General features: G+C 38.8%; 1 protein-coding gene across 1 annotated transcript; it reads right to left on the bottom strand.

Annotated features, from left to right (window-relative positions):
- Positions 1-2,718: 2,718 nt before the first annotated feature.
- On the bottom strand, positions 2,719-12,795 carry LOC131984061 (sterile alpha motif domain-containing protein 9-like). Its single transcript, XM_059348929.1, has 3 exons — positions 12,702-12,795; positions 8,612-8,675; positions 2,719-7,529 (listed from the first exon to the last, which is right to left on the bottom strand). The coding sequence occupies exons 2-3, from the start codon at positions 8,613-8,615 to the stop codon at positions 2,941-2,943; spliced, it is 4,593 nt and encodes a 1,530-aa protein (XP_059204912.1). The 5' UTR covers positions 8,616-8,675; positions 12,702-12,795; the 3' UTR covers positions 2,719-2,940.
- Between the last annotated feature and the right edge of the window lie 3,936 nt (positions 12,796-16,731).

The raw sequence follows: 16,731 nt of genomic DNA on the forward strand, positions 1-16,731 counted from the left end.
ACTTTTGTACTTTTACTTAAGTAAGTTTTGAATGCAGGGCTTTTACTTGTAGTGGAGTAATTTCACAGTGTGGTATTAGTACTTTTACTTGAGTAAGGGATCTGAATACTTCTTCCACCACTGATTATTGCACTTTTATTTATTTATCAGGCGTTTCAATGAACGCATAACATGGTAAATTTATTTATCAGGCGTTTCAATGAACGCATAACATGCTAAACACTTTTATCTACCTCTACTGATTATCAAGTCCTAATATTTTTTTTTAAGTAGCTACAGTATGCTGACATACTATGTGTCATGAGCTAATTATAACAATTTGAAGTAAAAAAAACACACTTGATGTGAACACCTGTATATCTTATGACAACACACTAATTAAACTGAGGCACTTGGGTAGACTGGCACATAAAATTCTGGTTTATTCAATCACTTCCAAAACCACAATCATTAGCTTGATGAACATTTTTATTATTGTCTTAACATGTCTAAACAGTTGCCTATTCACTTTAAATTATGAAATATCCCAGAATTTTTTTTATATGTATTAATATCATGACTACCCTGACAAACTTATCTCCATCATAAAACTTGGTCTAGTCCCAAATGCCTAAATGATAAACAATCACCCATTTTGCACAATTTACACTGGTTTTAAGGCGATTGTTATAAGATTGTTATAATACGTTAATAAATTCTAATGCGACATGTAGTGTTTTATTAGTTACTTTACTTTTAAAAAAAATGTTTTGTGCAAACACATTTTGACTGTTAAAAAATACGGTTTTAAGGTTTTTAATTGTTTTAATTATTTATAGGCCCAAAAAGTGTGTCTAATAAAGTCTGCCAGTTGCTGCACTATAAATGAATATCTTCTGAATTGACGGTCACTGTCAATTAAATTGAAAAGTCATTATAGTTTGTTCAAGGAATGACAACATAAAAGAAAAAAATAAGAAAAGAAAAGAAGACATTATTGTATTTAAGACATGCCTTTATATATGTATATTTAAGAACATGTTGTTTACAGAGTCAAACATTTCCATATGTTACTATCAAAAACAAATCATTCAATAGAATAATGTAAATAATAATAAAACTATAGCAACAAAGTACAGGAATGTACTGTAGCCTGACTGTCTTTATGTGTAGCTTCATTGTAAGGACATGTAGGTTTTCATATTTTGTGTAAAGTGTATTCAAGACACAACTACTAAATTCTACACTTTGACGTACATTTTTCAGTTGCATATCTATATATATATATATATATATATATATATATATATATATCCTTCTCCAATTGTACACATTGTTGCTGTTTAGCTGTTAATACATTTATTGTGAAAAAACTTGAACAACTATATATATATATATATATATATATATATCCTTCTCCAATTGTACACATTGTTGCTGTTTAGCTGTTACATTTATTGTGAAAAAACTTGAACAACTCCCATGAAAGTATATGCATTTGGTTCCATTGTTTTCTTCACTGTATCTTGAAAAATAAAGAAGACTGAGCATAAGCTATCATGATCCACTAGAAGTAACACATCACATTATTGTCACCAAACAGCCATCATACTTTTTGTGTTGTTGTTTGTTTCTGTTAAGCTGTTTCAAAGGATTACACCAAATGTGATCCAGTTATCAAAATCCAGGCACAAATAATCATTTGAGATGCATTTGAAATGCATTTGATGCCAAGTGTGAACTCCAGTCCATCCGAACTGGATCTACAAATAATCTGAAAAACACTAGATACTAGACATAGGAGGATTTTTAAGTGGATGCGTTGTTGGATTGGTAACCAGTGGAGTTTCTGGAGGACAGGGGTTATGTGGTCATGGGAGGGGGAGCGGCAGAGTTCTGGATATACTGGAGTTTGTTGAGTAATTTGGAGGGAATGCCATACAAAATGCTGTTACAGTAGTCTAGTCTGGAGGTGATAAAGGTGTGGATCAGTGTTTCTGCGGCAGGGAAGGAGAGTGATGGACGGAGATAGGCAATGTTCTTCAGGTGGAAAAAGGCAGTTCTGGTGGTTTGGGTGATGTAGTGCTCAAAAGAGAGGTTGCTGTCGAAGATGACTCCAAGGTTGTGGATGTGGGGGGACAGGGACAGAGTGGAGTTGTCAATGATGAGGCTGAAGTTGTCTGTGGTTTTCATGACGTCTGAATTGTCACAGTTAAGTTTCAGAAAGTTTGTTTGCATCCGGCGGGGCTGACCAAAACCGGAACAGGAGAGTCACTGTGGGACAAACAGATAGGCTTGTGGAGGCGATGAGACTGGCAGAAATGTCAGCGTTGATCCAGAAGCCAGACCAATGCTGTTGCGCCGGTGAGGCTATCCCGGTAGTCCTAGAGCTCGCAGAGCAGGTAGAATGTATAATCCAGAGACGCTAATTCAGGTGAGCTGGTTGACCAATGATAATGATGACAGGGAGTCATCAACGGAGAGGATAGAAAATCCGGTTTTGCCAGATCAGTGAAGCGCCGAAGGTCAAAGAATTGGTCCTCATGAGTGACATTACCTATAGGTCTATGCATGAACTCAATGTTCCTCTCTGAGAAACACTGAGCTATAAAGTAGCAAATTCAGCTACATTGTTATTACTCTGGGCACAAGAGTGAATCCTGTCATAGTCCATGTCCATATGTACACAAAAAATGGTTCTCAATGTTTTAGACACATTCACATATGCATATGAGTATAGAAAAAGAAAGTGCAAAGTTTTTTTTACCAAACTATCTTACATCTTACAGAACAATGCAATGAAATACCACGTGCTTCACTTAAGAAGCTTTGTGTGTTTTGAATTGACATTTCCTCTTTTTCTAATCTGTTCTTGTTTCCTGGTATTGGGGTGGACAATAGGCCCACACTTCAGAAAGTCAAAATCCAGCCGTATGTGACGGGATCATTGTGTGGAGAAAACTATTTTTTCACAACGATGTTGCAGGCAACGGGGCCTCTGTATGTGAACCCAAGGTAGAACGTGATGTGTTCATTACTGTGAGGCACTGAAGGTACATGAAGAGGCAGGACATTGAACTTCTTCTTGCGAGGGCCATCAAGGTACACCACTCCATCTTCAGTCCATCCAGACACTTGTTTCAGCATCGTAGCAATCTCAGGCTTTTTCCATGCATCACCCGTGAACCACTTCATGCGCTTCTCAGAGACTGAGGACACTTTTGTGACTTTTTCAAACTTTTTCTTGTGGACAAATTTATCCAATCCATTCCCACTTCCCAGGAAAAAATGGGTGTAAAGCCTTCTCCTCCGCTGGGGAATGTCCTTCCTCTTGGTCCAGTAGCCCTTTTCCAGGTGTTCAACAGCTGATTGCACAATTTCATATTTGCTTTCTTTGTCAGGGTTTGTGTCATGATCATCTGGCCAGAACATCAGGGTAAGCAAGAACAAGGCATTTGGTAAACATTTCCTTTTGTCAGATGGGAACTGGTGACAGAGTACCTGTAGATCTTTCAGAGGAGCTACCTTTTGATTCTGTGGTGACAGGCAGTTCAGAGTCAGGTGGGCCATTATGTAATTGACAATATCTCTTTGACCAAATTTGGCCTTTTTGGGATTGCTGGGGTAGAGAGAAAGGATGGTCTCTAGAAGGCGTACTGCATCCCTCTGGTCAGAAAGCTTGGAGAGGATGGATGTTATGTTACCCCCGCCAAGATGATAGATGATCATGCGTTTTTGGAAAGGAGTCAGATTGGCTGGGATTGACTGCCCTTGAAGTGCAGTGGAATATGTTTCACTGAAGTACTTCCCATACTCTGAAGATTTTTTTGCCAGCCACATCAGTGGATGGCTTATCTTCTCCTCAGGACTTTCAGGTGCTTCTTCGTCATCAGCACCAATGTCTGTTTGGAAGTAACTAAGGTCTTCTGAAATCCATTCCAAAGCATCTTGCATTGTCTGATGAAGTTTTTTCACCCTTTCATGAAATGGTTCCCATGCATCTTTTACATCCTCAGGAATGTAATCTGTTAACAGGTACTTCACACACTCTGAATGGCCATTGGTTCTGTTTGCAAACACTTCCAATGAAGAGATCAGTTTGAGCAGGTTGCATCCAACCTCGACTTCAGAAAAAAACCCTGAACTGTTATGGTGTTCCATATCTGCATCAGCTGCTTTCTCACATGCTTGAAAGCACTCAATGGCTTTCAGTGCAGTCTCCATGGCATCTGATGTATTTTGGGCTGTCTTTGATACATTTTCCAAAGCTTTGCATTTAGCTTGGAACCATTTTCTGTACACCTGGCCTTTTGTGTCCAGTATGTACGAGTTGTTGGGCTGCTGTCTAGCAGCTGTCTCAGCCCAGTACTTTGCATCTTCAAACTTCTCATAAGTGTAATGAAGACGAGCAAGTTGTTGCGCAAAGAATGGATCTTCATGGAAATGGTGAAATGCTTCCTCGAGTAACTTCATTGCTTTGTCCGGACTTTTCTCCTTTTCGCACACATGCTCAATCAGAGGGGAGAAAAGACTGTCTTTTTTGTCACCTTTGTTTATTCTGGATCGCCTTATGAAAAGGGCTCTCAGAAATGAGAGATAGTCTTCTCTTCCAAATCTGTGTTCAAAAAGCACATTCTCACAGAGCAATTTCAGTGCCAAACTGCTTTGGGTCTCTTGGTTTCCCAAAAGTTGTTGGAGAATTTCCTTTGCAACGAGTGGGTGGATGATTCTGATTGATTCAATGTGCGTCTTGTCATCTCTGAGGTGCAAGAAGACTAGTTTAGCCTGATCACTGAGTGATTTCTCAAAGTCATGCTGACGAAACCTTTCCATGTAAATGGTTAAAGCAAGGAAGGCTTCACAATGGGACTGAGAGATGAAGGAGTTTTGAACATACGTGTTCAGCAGTGCCACGTATTGAATGAGGCGAGTGACAAGAGACTGACGGTCAATGCCTTGGAGCAAATGTTCCACAAACTGTTGAACATATTTCTCATCGAATCCTTCACTCATCAGAACAAATGTCAGGATGAATTCAGCCTCATATCGTTCTTCAAGTGCCTCTCGTTTTCCAGCAAACTTTCTCCTCTCTTGATCGGACAGTTTGTGAGTGACAGACACATTCTGTAATGGAGACTCCTTGCATCTTCTCTCTGGATCATGGGATCGTCTGCAGGTCAACAAAATGAAACACAGAGTTCCATATTGGATTTTTTTGGTGTTAATGGCAACCTCTAGTTCGTTCTTGAGATCATCGAGATATTCTTTGTCTGAGTCTTCAATGAGGAGAAGCACAGGGAGGCATTTCTGTGGGTCTTCTTCATATTCTCTTAGTTCCACTGCATGTTGTGCGACAATAGCAGCTGAGTATGACGGCTTCACAACTGCACACCTTAGATCTTTCCTGTTGTTCCACAGCACTTGTCTTGCCACAGTGCTTCCACCACTTCCTGGATGATGGTAGATGTTTATACTGTTCACCGGAGTTTGATCGGAATTCCATTTCAAAGTGTCAGAGAGAAGCTTGGAAACATCTTGATAAGCATCTCTTTCAATGACGTCTCCAACATACTTGTGTTCAGCAAGCCAAAAATTCAACCAGCTTACTCTCCCACCACGGTAGAACTGCTTTTCAATGGTTGCTTTCTCCTCATCGATGAAGTCTTTGCTTGTTTCATTACAATGGTCAACTGTCAGAATCTCCAAGGTAAAAAGCTGTTCCTCTTCCTGTGTTTCAAGAAGACATGTCCCTTTCACAAACACTGGCAAGTTTTTGCTGGCACATGCGTTTACAGGTTGTATTTGCTGCAGAGTTGAATTTACATGACTCATTTTCATGCCAACAACACTGGAATTGTTCACGGTTTCTGGTCCACATGACCCCTCTGCAAAGCTCTGCCACTTCTGGAAGTTGTTTTGAGATTCACAGATGCAGATGATGTCTTCATGACCTCCCATGCCTGTGAAAAACATATTGAATGTGTGCAAGAGTGGTTTCTCAACTGGTGATGTAAGAAGAAAAATGACTTGAAAAGTCCCTTTTGGCAAGATTTGTTTACAGATCAAAGACACAGATTCCCACAGTAAAGTCATTTTTGTCTTGATCCATTTCATCTCATCACACGGAGGCTCATTTCCCTTGAAGTCAGTACGGCCATTACAAAAGATCCAACTAGTTAGATCAAACAGATGCAAGTGGCTTTCGAATTCTTTGATGGTCGTGTCCCCGGATTTCATATAGCTTTGCAGCGAATGCATGTTTGCAGCATGATGCTCAAGGTATTTACTGCAAAGACCCGATATCTTTGAGTCTGGGTCAAAGTCAAACACACAGAATGTGTTCAAGTTGAGCAGCCAATCAATGTTGCAAAGGTGGTCAGGTTCAAATTTGTTTGTGACAAGTATGAACCATTTGTCCTTTTCGATGAATTTCTTCCCACTAGCCATTAGCATTCTGAGTTTCCTTCCAAGGTCTTGGCAGAAGTCTGGGGCAATGAGGAACTGATTTTTCTCTGCTTCTTCTCTTTGAGCGTCCCGATCTTTGACTCGCTGGTAAAAATCACTTAGGTCTTTGTCGAGCACTGGCTCTGTTTTTGAGCCCACCCGCCGCAGAATTACTTCTTTCTCAAATTCTACTTTGTTAGATGACTCTTTGAAGTTTGGCAGACGAACAGCATACACCTTGCTACTAACAATGCTTACTGAAGGCACAATGTCAACCTCTACCACATACCTCTTTTCTGTGCTTTCTCGATCCATAACCTCAATGAACCTTGGTGGCCGCACACACAGACGTACATGCTCACTGTCGGCAGAGATACTCCTTTCAATGTAGTCCAAAGCATCGACATAAATGTCTTTCTCTTTTACAGGGATACCAACTATCTCACCATGCACATATCCTTTATCTTCCTTGCTGTCCATCACACCAAAGTGTATTGTGCCATTTGTTCTGATGTTCATACAACCAGTTGCAAATTTAAGAACCTCGTGGGCAAACTTAGCTTGGAGTCTGGTGCGATCCAGTGTAGCAGCTGTAGATAGAGACTTATATTCATGGCATGGAGATGTCAGATTAAAAGCACCTGATTCAGGTTGCAGGACTCTGTGCTTTACATATATGAAGTCAACCCCTTCCTGTTCAAATGGCCGTGGTCTACAATCTTCCTTTGAAGGCAACACACATTGTGCCTGAGCTTTTTTGTCACATGCAAGAGGACCTTCAGTTGTTGTCAAAGGAAGACTTTGAATTGATTTCTGATCACTGTTTTTCTTGTCCTCAGTCTTGTCACTGGTAAGCTTTTTCTTCTCTTGAGACTTTTGCTTCGACTTGATGAGCTCATCTCTCTTCTGAATGATAAAATGAGCAGGCCCTGGTTTCAGGCCAATCTCGGTCTTCAAAAAGTCCTTATTCAGTGTGAGAAGAGTTTTTCCATCTACTTCTACCTCATAAAACTTGTCTATGTCCCGCTCCTTCACTTCAATAGACCTTAGCCAGGTGCTAACCTGAGATTCAGTCCAATTTTTGGGTGACTGCTCAAGTTCGTCAGCTGTAAAGAGAAAACACAAAAAACCCCAATGTTTAACAGAATCACAGAAGAACTGTTCCACCCCTCAGGCATATGGTAAATGGACTGCACTTATATAGCGCTTTTCTAGTCGTTGCAACCACTCAAATCAAACCACTGACTTTCCAATCAGTGGGCAACCGTTCTACTAACCGAGTCACAGCCAACCAATTTGTAAAATAACTGTAAGGTAGTCGCTTCTTACAAAGTCAGCAAACCGCCTTATCTTTATTAATAATTTGGCCATTGATCGAGCAAAATCCAAAATGCATCCACGCAGTGAACCTGAGGAGCGTTGGTGTTGAAATAATCAGAGTTTTCTCTACTGTTCTTTGCGCTCTACATACAATAATAATTAATTGCTTGGGATGGCCAATCATTGATTAATTATTCCCATCCCTAATAGTTACAATGTGACAGTGTGGTTAAGCTACTGATGTAGCATTACATGAATGACTTGACTCAAAAAGTTTGAGTCAAGTCATTCACATGTTTCTGGATAGGGTAAACTTTACAGTGAATGTGTCAAAGTTTTGATCAGTCAGGAATTAGCATCATTTTAAACAAAACACAAGGACCCTTATTCTCCTTTACAATAATTCCCTACATATTTACAATAAGGTAAGCAAAAAATTCCCCCCAAGCTTCCTACTACTCCCTGCTGGGTGGTTAATCTATGGAAAACCCTTTTTTCAGCAAACAAATCTTCAGTGGGATACCTACAAATTCCAGTGCATTACCTTTAGAACAACTGCGAAAAATTCAAACACAATCATTTGACTCATTGATATTACATAAAATACTTATTAATTAACACAAAATTAAAGTTTCGGTTTATGTGTGTGTGGATTGTAGAGCCAAATGAATATTTGATGTATTAACAGATTAAAAACAAAAAAATTGCACTGCACAACTTGGCTCAATTGCTGTTATCGTACTATACCTTGATTGTTTCCCTTTTTCTGTAAGTTCCTTTGGATAAAAGTGCTGCGAAATGACTAAATGTAAATGATCAAACTGGAACTACAACCCTTGTACTGAAAAGGACTTCTCTCTCCACTCACCCATGATTTTCTTTTTCCTTTCGTCACATTATCAGCTTTGGTGTTTACCATCATTATCTTCCATCTGCAAAAGAAAACAATAAATAGTTACTTTCAACCCATGGACCACTTGCACAACGTAGTGTGACGTATATCAATTGTATGATCTTCACATCACTTTACTTCCTGTCCAGCATACAGTAACATTATCTCCACTGTAGGGGTGTGCCATATCGCATCGTTCACAATTATACCGGTATAATTTTTTTATGAGTAAAAAAAATGCATATCATGATATTGGCAACATTCCCTACTTCTTGACGTAGTGGTGTAAGGGTTTCCCATTAATGACCTAGTCTGTAGCGGCCCGCTATAGTCTCATGTGCTGCGCTAATGTTACATATCAAGCTACTGAAAGTATATTTTCAGTATTCAGAATATAAAGTTATTTTGTGTTATGTATATGACTGACTGCATCACAGAGTATATCAAATTCTGTGAGGACACCACCGTGCCAGCCCGGACCGTGCGCTGCTTGTCCAACAACAAGCCCTGGATTACCAGTGACCTGAAGGCACTTCTGAACAAGAAGAAGAGGGCTTTCATGTCTGGAGACAGAGAGGAGCAGAGGAGAGTGCAGCACGAACTCAGGGAGATGCTGAGGACATGCAAGGACGCCTACAGGAGGAAGCTGGAGGCCAAACTCCAACAGAACAGTGTGAGGGATGTGTGGACAGGAATGAAACACATCACAGGGATGAAGGGGAAGGACAGGCAGATGTCAGGGAGCCTGGACAGAGCAAACCAGTATAACAACTTTTTAACAGGTTTAGCTCACCGTCTGCCACCCCTTCTACACCCCCTGCCCCCCTCACACCCATACTGTCCCGAATGGCTCTACCCTCCCCCCAGCACTCTCCAGTGAAGCACCTCTCCATCTGCCCCCCTCCTTCTCCCCCCCCACCTCCTCCTCCTACACTGATGACATCTGCACCAACCCCCCCTCAGCGGTGACTACAGGCCAGGTAAAGAGGCAGCTGGAAAGACTACATCAACTTAAAGCTGCAGGTCCTGATGGTATCACACCCAGGATCCTGAAGACCTGCGCCAGCCAGTTGTCTCCTGTACTAAGACATCTGTACAACCTGAGTCTGAGTCAGGAGAAAGTCCCGCTGCTGTGGAAGACCTCCTGCTTGGTCCCAGTCCCCAAGAAGTCGAGACCATCTGACCCAGCAGACTACAGACCTGTCGCCCTCACATCTCATGTGATGAAGGTCCTGGAGAGACTGGTCTTGGCCCAGCTGAGGCCACAGGTGAGGACGTTTCTGGACCCCTTGCAATTTGCCTACCAGCCCCATTTAGGAGTCAATGATGCTGTCATCTACCTGCTGCAACGAGCCCATATGCATCTGGATGGTGGAGGAGGCACTGTGAGGATCACATTCTTTGATTTCTCCAGTGCTTTCAACACCATTCAACCTCTGCTGTTGGGTGAGAAGCTGCGGGGGATGGGTGTCGACGACTCAAGGATCTCCTGGATTACTGACTACTTGACAGGCAGGCCACAGTTTGTCCGTCTGGGCAGTGTCCTGTCTGATGTGGTGGTCAGTGATACAGGAGCTCCGCAGGGAACTGTGCTTTCTCCCTTCCTCTTCACCTTATACACCACTGACTTTCAGTACAACTCTGAGTTATTTCACCTGCAGAAGTTTTCTGACAACTCAGCTGTTGTCGGGTGTATAAGAGAGGGAGAGGAGGGTGAGTACAGGACACTGGTGGACAGATTTGTAGACTGGTCCGAACAGAATCACCTGAAGCTGAACGTCACCAAGACCAGAGAGATGGTGATTGACTTCAGGAGGAAGAAGATGCTTTCACAGCCACTTCAGATCAGGGGGGAGGTGGTGGAGGACTACAAATACCTCGGAGTGGTGATCTGCAACAGACTGGACTGGAAATCTAACACAGAGGCTGTGTACAAGAAGGGGCTGAGCAGACTCTATTTCCTGAGGAAGCTGAGATCCTTCAATGTGTGCAGCAAGATGTTGGAGATCTTTTACCAGTCTGTTGTTGACAGCGCCATTTTCTTTGCTGCTGTGTGTTGGGGCAGCAGCATCAGAGCCAGCAACACCAACAGACTTGATAAGATTATCAAGAAGGCTGGCTCTGTACTTGGTCTCAGGCTGGAGACTTTTGAGACTGTGGTGGAGAGGAGAACACTAAACATCTGCTGTCCATCATGGACAATGATCAGCACCCTCTCCATCACACAGTAGAAAGACAGCAGAGCACCTTCTCTCACAGGCTGCTCCAGCTCTGCTGTCATAGGGACAGATATAAAAAATCTTTCCTGCCACATGCCATCACACTGTACAATAAGAAATAATAGCCTGGTTCATTACATACTGTCTATGCACTTTATGTGTTTTTTATGCACACTGTTCACTGCACCTTATTTGTTTCATAGCACCAACATTTTTGTACTGCATATTCATATTTATTCTGCACTGGAATTCTACTCCTTAATACATACTTCTTCTTTAGACACTTTATTTTTACATTACATTTTATTGTATTTTTATATTTTATTGCTTGAAGTATGCCTAGGTTGTTGTTTTTATTTAATTGTGTTGTCATTGTCTCTGTGTATAATGCTGCCGCTACACTGTAATTACCCAGCTTGGGATAAATAAAGTCTATCTATCTATCTATATTTTTCAGTGTTTTGTAATATCGTCAAGAATATTGTTATCGCAAAAATACCCTGAAATATCGTGATAATCTTTTAGGGCCTTATCGCCCACCCCTGTTCCACTGATCTATTGCCCACAGTGCTTTTTATCTGTAAGTTGGCTACTTTACTTTTCAAACGTAGCTTTATACGTTTGTTTAATATCACATTTTTTTTAATGATTTTTATAGTCACCTCAGTGTCTTTAAATACTGAGGTTTACCAGTCAGCCTTACTATCTGACTGGGTAAACCGAAGAAAAGCACCATCTAACTAATTCAAAGGCAGATTTATCTTGTCAAACGTTTTAGACACTAGAATTTGTAGTATTTGGTTTTTAGTGTGGCATGTGTTGTCAAAGTGGTGAAGATCTTTTCCTAACATGCTTTTCTTTTGTCTAAATAGACAAAAGAAAAGCATGTTAGGAAAAGATGCACGTGTTTGCTTAAGTTGCAGAGTGTAGAACTCTCAAAGCGCATAAGGAAACTGCAGAATCATGTGGTTAATGAATTCCTCTTTGTGTTTACTGCCAAAAGTGAGGCCAGTACCAGTATCAGTAGCAGTAAGTAATAATAGCATGTCACAAGTGATGTTTTACACAGCTGTGTGTCATAAAATACATTCTGGACGCTTCAGTCTGCAACACTCTGTAGTGCTGGTTGCTTTTCAGTGCCTACTTAATGGATTCAAGTCAAACAGGCATAGCAAATATTACTGAAGGGAAAAACAGCATGTTTCTAGGTTACCAAGTGAAAATGATGCATTGTTTTCCTCCCTAACAGACACGTGACTGTCCCATTTTACATTAAGGTGCTATCTGAGGAAGGAAAAGGTTCTTTAAGTGTTTGAAGGTCCATACTGTTAACACACACAAAAACATAGAATGCTTTTGGGGCTGATCCTTATAAGACAAAAAATACAAATGTGTGTTTTTCCCCAATATGCTGTTATTCATTTATTCATTCATTATCCTCAGCCACTTATCCGTACTCGGGTCTGTATGCAATCTCCCATTGCATTAATCATTGTTTAATTAAACCTCTGAAGCGATTGAAATATTCCCAAAAGACCAAGCACAATAATCTCATATATGAGTAAAAGCAAACATTCATGCATTTTAGAAATACCCTTTTTATTAAATGTGGGTCTTGCTCGACATTTCCTCACTTAAAGGCATTCAGACCAACTCATTTGTTTATTCCCGCTTTTTTATGGGCCCATACTTCTCCCAAGCATAGAGGCACAAATAATGTTCTGAACCCACGTAATAAAAAAACGAGCCCACGAAGCTGTGATGGATAATTTATCTCCGCCCATAAGCAGTGCTATGAATACAGCAAAAACCATTACATTAGCAAAGAAGACCACAATTACACTTACCTTGAATTAATAGATAGAAATCAGGCGTGGAAAAGCGGTGATAAAGGATGAGGTCCAACGCAGAACTGCTGAAACCTGTGAAGTGCTGAATAATATCAAACTACGGCAAGCGCACTGGGACAAAAGTGCTAAAAACCAAACTGCTGTTTCTGCTCTTTTCATTTTTGTGAATCAACGAAAACACCAAAGTAACTTCAGTCATTAACCCTCTGGAGTCCACGAAAGCGTAGTAACATGATTTCACTTTTGCAGCGATTTTTCTGCAAAGAGAGTTTGCAGTTTTCATTTAGCATTTTTGATGTAATCCCTGTGTTTACTGTTTTTTCGTGTGCTTTTTGTCATTTCTTAGTTTGTTTTTATGTGGGTTTTGTGTGCGTTTTTGTGGGTGTTTTTATGTGTGTTTTTGTAAAAAAAAAAAAAAAAATTGTTTTTGGTGTGTTTTTTATGTGTGTTTCTGTAATTTTGTGGGTTGTTTTTTTTGTGTGTGTGTGTGTGTGTGTGTGTGTGTGTGTGTGTGATTTTTGTCTTTTTTTGTGTTTTATGTGTTTTATGTGTTTTTTGTCATTTTCTAGTTGGTTTTTTGTGTTCAAAATTTTGATCCAGTAATTGAAAATGAAAACAATAATCAGGTCATATAGGTGAGGTTGTGCTGAAAACAATGTTACCAACACGTCATGGTAAAGATTTTTAAATAGTTTATACAGGCAGAATGAAAAGGAGTCAAAAACCCACAAAATAGCCCCAAACTCCAAAGGGTTAATCTAAAGCTGCAACAATTATTTGATTAATCGAACAATAATCGGTTATTAAATTAACCCTCCTGTACTCTTGGGCTCCTTTTTGACCCCAAATCATTTTCAGCATACGATTAATAAAGGTTAACTTTCATAGAATTGGTTTAAAATTTCAGCATAATATTCAGGTTTTATTACTTTTTTTTCTCTTGAAATGAGGCCTAATTTTGTATATTTGACTTAAATGGACCAATAATGAAAAAATATTTTTAAAAAAATTATATATCAATGTGTTTCCTTAAAAGGTGAAAAAAAAAAAATTGGTAATAATTTTTTGACCCCTGAGGAGCATGGGTGTTATAATTTTTTTTAGGAGTACACAAGGGTTAATTGTCAACTATTTTGATAATCGAATAATAATCGATTATTAAGTTAATCGTCAACTTTTTTGATAATTGAATAATTGGTTTGAGCAGTTTTTTTTAAAGACAATAAGTCCAAATTGTCTGATTTCAGCTTCTTCAATGTGAATATTTCTGGTTTCTTTGTTCCTTTATGACAATAAACTGAATATCTCTTTGGTTTGTGGACTAAACAAGAAATTTGAACAGTCATTGATATTTTTTATACATTTTATTGACCAAACAACTAATCGATTAATCTTTTAAATAATCAACAGATTAATTGATAATGAAAATAATCGTTCGCTGCAGCCCTACATTAATCAATACGTTTCAATCAAAGAGAGAGCATAGAGAGGCTCGAACAATATCCTGATCACGTTATCAACGTTATTTAAAGATCCATATTGGGCTGGAAACCACTTGAATTTTAATATATTGTTTTTTAAGGTTCAAAAGTACAGTTAAATATTCAGTTACATGTACTGGGATTTTGAATGAAGTGAAATGTAAAGGGTGATTTATTGTGTTTAAATGTCAGTCTTCTTTAGAAAAAAAAAATAGTTTGTTTATAGCACAATTACATACGTGAAATAATCAGTATATTGACTGTAATTTAGCAGAGCTGTAATGTGCTAGAAGAGCTTAACCCTTGTGCCTTCCTCGGGCATTTTTGTACATTTTTCTCTTCTTTTTTTTTTTTTCATTTGTTGATCACTTTGGCTGTGTTAAAGCTTGAGGCATGAAGTTTTGCAGGAACTTTTCTTTTTAGTATTTTTTTTAAAATCCATTGTCATTAACCCTTACATGTCTTTTATACTCCATTGGTGCATTTACTACCCTCTGGTGACCCTTGTGGCCAAAAAAGAAAGCGCACAAAACAACTGCTATTAAAGGAACACTCCACTGTTTTTTCATATTAAAACATGTTATTCAGTCAAGTAAGACGAGTTGATACAGACCTCTTGCGTCTCAATGCGTGCACTCAATTGCCCTGGCGCGCGGAGCTACTTGGCTAGCACTTAGCTTAGCCCAGTTCATTCATTAGGATCCAAACAGATGGACAGTTAGAAGCGACCAAACTCCTCCACGTTTTCCCTATTTAAATACAGCTACACGAGTAGTTAAACGACCAAGTATGGCGACACAAAATAAAACGTGGCGCTTTTCTAAGCGGATAAAAAGGATAACTATAATGTATGGCGGAATAGCACTTGAGAGCACTTCGACTCGGCACAGTAATATCATCACTCCTGAGGGGAGATTTTTCAGGAGTGATGATATTACTGCGCCGAGTCGAAGTGCTCCCAAGTGCTATTCCGCCATACATTATAGTTATCCTTTTTATCCGATTGAGTGCACGTATTGAGACGCAAGAGGTCTGTATCAACTCGTCTTACTTGACCGAATAACATGTTTTAATATGAAAAAACGGTGGAGTGTTCCTTTAAATCACCATACATCAATATTTTTTCAGATTTTTTTTAATTTATGTATGGTGATTTAATAGCAGTTTTAGTGTGCGTGGCCTTTTTTGGCCACGAGGGTCACCAGAGGGAGTATCTGGCACTACATAAAAAATACTAATGCAATCAAATCAATTTTGTTGCTAATCTTTGATATATCCAAGATTCTAATAACCACTGAAACCCGAGCACCCTACTATTTATTTTATGGAAAATAATTAATTTTTTGTGTTTTTTTGGAAGAAATTATGGAAAACTTCAAATATATAAACCGGCATATAATGGGTTAATGTATCAATATCATGACTACACTGATAAACTTGTCTCCATCATAAAACCTGGTCTAGTCCAAAATGCCTAAATAATAAACAAAAAAATCACCAATTTTGCACAATTTACACTGGTTTTAAGGCGATTGTTATATTACATAAATAAATTCTAATGCAACATGTAATTTATTTTAGTTACTTTACTTTAAAAAAATGTTTTGTGCAAACAAATTTTGACTGTTATACTCAAGTTTTAAGATTTTAAATAGTTTTAATTATTTATAGGCCCAAAAAGTGTGTCTGATAAAGTCTGCCAGTTGCTGCACGATAGATTAATACCTTCTGAAATGACTGTCACTGTCAATTAAATTGAAAAGTCAATGTAGTTTGTTCAAAAAATGACAACCTAAAAGAAAAAAATAAGTAAAGAAAAGAACACATTATTGTATTTAAGAGATGGCTTTATATATGTATATTTAAGAACATTGTTGTTTACAGAGTCAAACATTTCCATATGTTACTATCAAAAACAAATCATTCAATAGAATAATGTAAATAATAATAAAACTATAGCAACAAAAGTACAGGAATGTACTGTAGCCTGACTGTCTTTATGTGTAGCTTCATTGTAAGGACATGTAGGTTTTCATATTTTGTGTAAAGTGTATTCAAGATATATACAACTACTAAATTCTACACTTTGACATACATTTTTCAGTTGCATATCAATATATATATATATATATACACATATCCTTCTCCAATCGTACACATTGTTGCTGTTTAGCTGTTAATACATTTATTGTTAAAAAAAACTTGAACAATTCTCATGAAAGTATATGCATTTGGTTCCATTGTTTTCTTCACTGTATCTTGAAAAATAAAGAAGACTGAGCATAAGCTATCATGATCCACTAGAAGTAACACATCACATTATTGTCACCAAACAGCCATCATACTTTTTGTGTTGTTGTTTGTTTCTGTTAGACTGTTTCAAAGCATTAAACCAAATGTGATCCGGTTAGCAAAATCCAGGCACAAATAATCATTTGAGATGCATTCGAAATGCATTTGATCCCAAGTGAGAACTCCAGTCCATCTGAACTGGGTCTACAAATAATCTGAAAAACACTTGATACTAGATATAGGAGGATTTTGAA

Source organism: Centropristis striata, chromosome 13, assembly GCF_030273125.1.
Source record: "Centropristis striata isolate RG_2023a ecotype Rhode Island chromosome 13, C.striata_1.0, whole genome shotgun sequence".
Classification (NCBI taxonomy): Eukaryota; Metazoa; Chordata; class Actinopteri; order Perciformes; family Serranidae; genus Centropristis; species Centropristis striata.